The following is a 5,523-nucleotide window of genomic DNA, read 5'->3' as shown; positions in this document are numbered from 1 at the left end:
CGTGGAAATCCCTCCCGAGCGGAGAGCACCTGCCCTGTGCCCCCTGCTCCGCCAGCCTTTGTTCTTTGGCTTTGTTCGGCTTCACCCTTCCTCCGGTAGCTCTCACCGCTCTGGCCACAGACTTCCTTTCGGTCAGCCCAGCCGCGGGGGCAGCGCTCGCCGCCGAGCCGAGCCGAGCGGAGAGACAGCAGCGAACCTGAGGGCTCGCTCAGGTAAGAGGCGCTCGGCAAACTGCCCTTCCTCACGGCGGGAAAGGTGGAACAGCTCCCTGCGAGCTGACTCTGCCCTTGATGCCAGCCCTGAGCGCGCGCGACTGTGCAGCAAGGAACGGCAGAATTTGGAGACTGAGAGGGGGAAAGAAAAGTAAAAGGTATAAAGCCGGCAGGGATTTCTTCTTAAACCCACATCTGTATTGAAGGATTTGTTGCGTTTTGCCAGAATTCCAGGCGATTGAAATGCTGCTGCCAGTGAGATGTTTCTCGCTGAGGGCGGCACAAGCATCCGTGTCACCGTGGGGAGAGGCCGTGGGCTCTCAGTGAGCCCCAGCACTGTGTGCCCCAGCTCAGCCTGAACTCACAGGAGGGTCCTTGGTGCCGGGAGGCTAAACCCACTACCCGCTCAGGCGGTTAATGACTTTCCTCAATAAAAATACACTGTTGAACTTTTCTGAGTCCCCTTTCCAGCCTGACTGCTGCTGAGGTTTGTCTGCTTTCAAATAAAACCTGTTGTAGTGTCACATAGCTGCTCCCTCACCTCCAGAGGAGTCCTGGCCCCCCTGTGATAGCAAATATTAAACCCTTTTCCTGTTCTAAGTGGGTGTGTTTTGTCTCTCCTGGCTCAATAGAACTTTGCTGGTTGTTGTTTTTGGAGTTGTTGGGGTGGGTTTTACTATTACTGTTATTTGCCTTGTTAGTATTAGTATTAGTACTGGTAGTTTTGTTTTCCTGTGGTTCCTCTAGGAGCATGGAGACCTCAGCTTGGACAAGAGCACTATTGTGCTTAGGTCTTAGCTCTTACCAGCATCACTGGGGGTCCACATGGGTTAGCTGAAGGGGAAACACAAGCAGCATGACTAAATCTGAAGTAATTTTCCCCGTTCTAACCCAAATCTGAAATAGCTGCCCACTTCATCTACCACTCCGACCCCTCTCATCTGAGGATTGTGTAGCTGCAAACTCTGCATCGCAGTTGTGCTTGGATGTTTATATTCCACATTTCCCGCCACTTGTCCCCTGATCCGTGGTATCCTCCCTCCCTAGCCCCTACACCTTGGTGACAAGCTCCTCAGGGACTCATCTTCTCAGCCATAGCCTTCTCAGCATCCCAGACCTCCAGGGATGAGATTTCACTGGCAGCATGTGTCCTTGCTGGCCTCCTGCCCCATTACTGGAGATTTTGGCAGCCTCACCTTCAGCCATCAGTATCATTAGTAAAATCTTGCCCAGCCACATATGCTGTTGTTGATAGTCATCTCCAGCACCACTGTCTTCCCCCCCTCAGCCTTTCTGGCTCCTTTCCCTTCTGTACTTCTCTATCCTGATAGGGAATGTTGCTCGCATCTGTTTGCCCTGATTTATTTCTTTTTCTAATGGAAATATATAGGACCCAGACCCTCCTGCCAATTAAACCCTCTTGAGGAGGACAATGTCACTTTAGATTTCTGTGTCTTAGTTCTCCAGCTGCCCACTGAGGACACCACTGACTCTCCTCCCCTGTGCATAGAGATATGCCAGTCCAAAGCAGGGCACCTCAGTTCTGCAATTGATGCCAAGTTTGGGTTTTCTTCTAAGTTCAGGGGATTTCACGTGCTGCACAGTCACTCACCAAAAATTATAATCACTGCAAAATGCATTACTTAATTTAAGTTACTTACTTACTTATCTTGTTGGTCAAAGGACAGAGGGGGTTAGGACTAGATGACCTCTAAGGTCCGTTCCAGCCCCTAAAATTATATGATTCTATTCTGAAAGTAAATCATTAGTGCAACAATAGTAGAGCCAAAACCACAGTGTCATTGCAGCAGTGAATGCATCACAGGTCCCCCAAAACTTGGGGAAAGCATCCTGTTCCTGCCCTCTCTGCTGGTGTCCAGCTGGGCCTGTGGCTTCACAGGTCTCAGGTTTAGTGTTCCACGGAGCAGCCAAGGTGTCACCCATTGTGTTGACATAGTGACCACAGGAGGTGGAGAAGAAATAATAACCTAATAATTTTCCCTTTATTTTTTCAGTCTGGAAATTTTGAGTCTCCAGGAATACCAGGAAAGCCTTTCCAGGAATGCGAGGGAAGCCTCTCCAGGAGATCAGAGAAGGCAGGCGATGGAGTTACAAACATCGTATCTACAAGCTGAGGCAGAAGGAGGCTGAGGAATGAGGAAGACCACACACTCCTTGTTGGCCCAGAGCTGGTGTACAGCAGCAGCAACTCTTTTCCTACAGGGAATAAAATACATCCATTCAAGTACACTTTGATGTGTGTGTTCTGAAGGGTTTTGTATCCCCACAGATAGTCTATCCCCATAACGCTGTGGCTTTTTTATACCCACTGGCTGCCTGGCAGCCCCACCACGCACCACAGGGTGCAGGGCACCACTGCCATGAAGGACATGGTGAAGTGCAGGGTGCTAAAGGCCCACCCATGTCAGGAGTGTGGGAAATCCTTCAGCAAGAAGGGAAATCTGAAAAGACACCAACGGATCCACACGGCAGAGGAGCTCTTCACTTGTGGGGAGTGTGGGAGGCACTTCACCACCCGGGGCCACCTCACAACCCACCAGAGCATCCACACAGGAGAGAGACCCTTCTGCTGTGGAGAGTGTGGGCGGTGCTTCCGCCTGGAGATGTGCCTGGCTGCCCACCAGAAGACACACACCAAGGGTGGTCCCTTCCTCTGCGCCTGCTGCGGCAAGAGCCTGAGCACCAAGATCTACTTCAATATCCATATGCGGACCCACAGGGAGAAGAGGCCGTTTGCCTGCACGGAGTGTGGGAAGAGCTTTGTGAAAAAAGGCACCCTCACCACCCACAGGGAGATCCACAAGCGGGAGAAGCCCTTCAAGTGTCCTGACTGCAGCAGGTGCTTTGGGCAAAGTGCCACCCTGATGGCCCACCAGAAGATACACCTCCGGGGAGGACCTTTCATCTGTACGGAGTGTGGGAAGAGCTTGAGCACCAAGAGGTACTTCAATGTCCACCAGAGGAACCATGCTAAGCAAAAGGGGCACATCAATGGTGTGTCTCTCCAGATCATCCAGATTAAAGAGGAGCCTGATTTTGCCTTCAGGTCAGAGGAGAGTATATTGGAGAACATGTCCTGTGAAGGAGATGTAGCCCAGGGGTGTAGCATACCCAGAAGTCCATCTAACCCTCAAAACCCTGCTTGGAAAATCCAAATGAAGGAGGAACCAGAACCACCCACTGATGGCACAGCAAACATTACTGCAATACCCTGCCAGAAGCTTTACATCAAAGAAGAGCCACCAGAAAACCCAGACTATGGAAAGCTCTTTGATCCAAAGATCCCACTGCTTGCATTACAGGGGAGACAGCCTAAAAAGGAAGAAGATGCTGATGAGCAGCGTGAAGTCCCAATAGCCAGTAACCATGTGCTCCATGTGAAGGAAGAACCAGAGGAAAGCATTGAGTTTGGGATGCATTATGGACAAAAGCCAAACCTCACTGCTATCCAGAAGATCCAGATTAAAGAGGAACCTGGTGTGGAGGCCAACCACCAGGAGAGCCAGGGTACAAAGACGAAGCAGAAGACATACTGCCAGTCGACCAAAGAGGGGATGCTGGAGAAACAGGAGAACTCCATGTCCAAGAAAGATCTCTCAGCAAAAGGAGTTCCCAAGGGTGAACGGATATTCCCCTGTCCAGAGTGTGGGAAGTGTTTCAATCAGAAGTCAAACCTGACGAGACACAGGAAGATCCACACGAGTGAGGGACCATACAAGTGCAGCGAGTGTGGGGAGAGCTTCCGCATGAACCGCAAGCTGGTCCGGCACCAGCGCATCCACGTGAGTGAGCCCTTCAAATGCTCCGAGTGTGGGAAGAGCTTCACCCAGCGCTCAAACCTGGTCCGGCACCAGAGGATTCACACCAAGGAGGAGCCCTACCAGTGCCCAGAGTGTGAGAAGACCTTCAACCAGAAGGCCAACCTGTTCCGTCACCAAACAATCCACGTCCGCATGGGGCCTTGCAAGTGCACCAAGTGTGGGAAGTGCTTCCCCCACAAGCGCCACCTGATCAAACACCAGCTGCTCCACTCCCGGGGGGGAGCCTACAAGTGTGGGGTCTGTGGGAAGCGCTACAGGCTGAAAAAGTACCTGAGGAGGCACCAGAAAATCCACATGCGGGAAGGAACTGCTCCCTGCTCAAAACCGGGGTACACCACACAGACTGCACCCCACCACACTGAACAGAGGACACTGGTTGCCCTGAAGAGTGAAGAAGAGAGCTGAGCAGTGTGGTGCCTGTTCCTGCAAGAAAGTCCTTTGGGAAAGGGGAGGGATGGAGACAAACTCTGCTTGCCTTTTGTGTGCATATCTGGGGGTCAGCAGGTCAACCTGAGTGGACAGTGAGGCTGAGGGGGCAGAGAACAGCTGGAAACCAGTCCCCTGCCACTTTTCTGAGGACAAACCTCGGGGTATGACTTGCAGCTGTGGGATGGGGCTGGAGAGCCAAGCACTTGGAGATGGAGGGATAAGAGCTTGGCATCCTTTGTAATAGTATGCATGTGGCACTAAAGGCTGCCAAACTTGTAGATGCCAAAATTATCTTGTGTGTCCAATATGTAGCCAGGAGGAACAGTCAGGATTTATTTTTGTTACATTACTGTGTTTCTGAGAAAGCTGAAGGGAACCTGTTCCATCTAGGCAAGGGTTTAAAGCAAAGGCTCCCTCTCCTCTCCCATCTATCTCTGGTCCACACCTTGATCCTACTGGCCTGATAGACTCTTGTCCACTGGGTGATACAGATTTGGGAGACAGTACTGCCTTGAATCCCCCAAACCAGGTTCCCAGATTGGCTTAAGCAAGGTCCCTAAAAGTGGGTTATACAAAACCAATGAGTTTTCCCAAAGCCAGTCCAGAGACCAGCAGTTTGTGTTCTGTTTGCGTCCCCACAACCCCAATGTGTGGACATAAATGAAGTGGCTTTTCTTAGCATTGAGTTTTACATCCCTGATGTGGCTTTGCCACCACCAGTCCAGAGGCATCAGTGACTTCCAGCCTGGGCAACTTGAGCTGGGTCTCAGCACCTGCTTCCCCACCTGTTACTGTGAAGCTCTTCGTAAGATATTGACATTATTTGGCATCGTCCCCACAACCCCAATGTGTGGACATAAATGAAGTGGCTTTTCTTAGCATTGAGTTTTACATCCCTGATGTGGCTTTGCCACCACCAGTCCAGAGGCATCAGTGACTTCCAGCCTGGGCAACTTGAGCTGGGTCTCAGCACCTGCTTCCCCACCTGTTACTGTGAAGCTCTTCGTAAGATATTGACATTATTTGGCATAGGACATTCA

General features: G+C 51.2%; 1 protein-coding gene across 1 annotated transcript; it reads left to right on the top strand.

Moving 5' to 3' along the window:
* Positions 1-2,593: 2,593 nt before the first annotated feature.
* Positions 2,594-4,459, top strand: LOC103807897 (zinc finger protein 91-like). Its single transcript, XM_009080645.1, has one exon. It carries the CDS (start codon positions 2,594-2,596, stop codon positions 4,457-4,459), a length of 1,866 nt encoding a protein of 621 aa, XP_009078893.1.
* The last annotated feature ends 1,064 nt before the right edge of the window (positions 4,460-5,523 follow it).

Source organism: Acanthisitta chloris, unplaced genomic scaffold (genome assembly GCF_000695815.1).
Source record: "Acanthisitta chloris isolate BGI_N310 unplaced genomic scaffold, ASM69581v1 scaffold7298, whole genome shotgun sequence".
Classification (NCBI taxonomy): Eukaryota; Metazoa; Chordata; class Aves; order Passeriformes; family Acanthisittidae; genus Acanthisitta; species Acanthisitta chloris.
The sequence above is the reverse complement of the archived record's forward strand: the minus strand, read 5'-3'. Positions and strand labels throughout refer to the sequence as shown.

Coding starts and splice junctions, on each gene's coding strand:
- LOC103807897 (XM_009080645.1), top strand. CDS start 2,594: ATGAAGGACATGGTGAAGTGCAGGGTGCTAAAGGCCCACCCATGTCAG.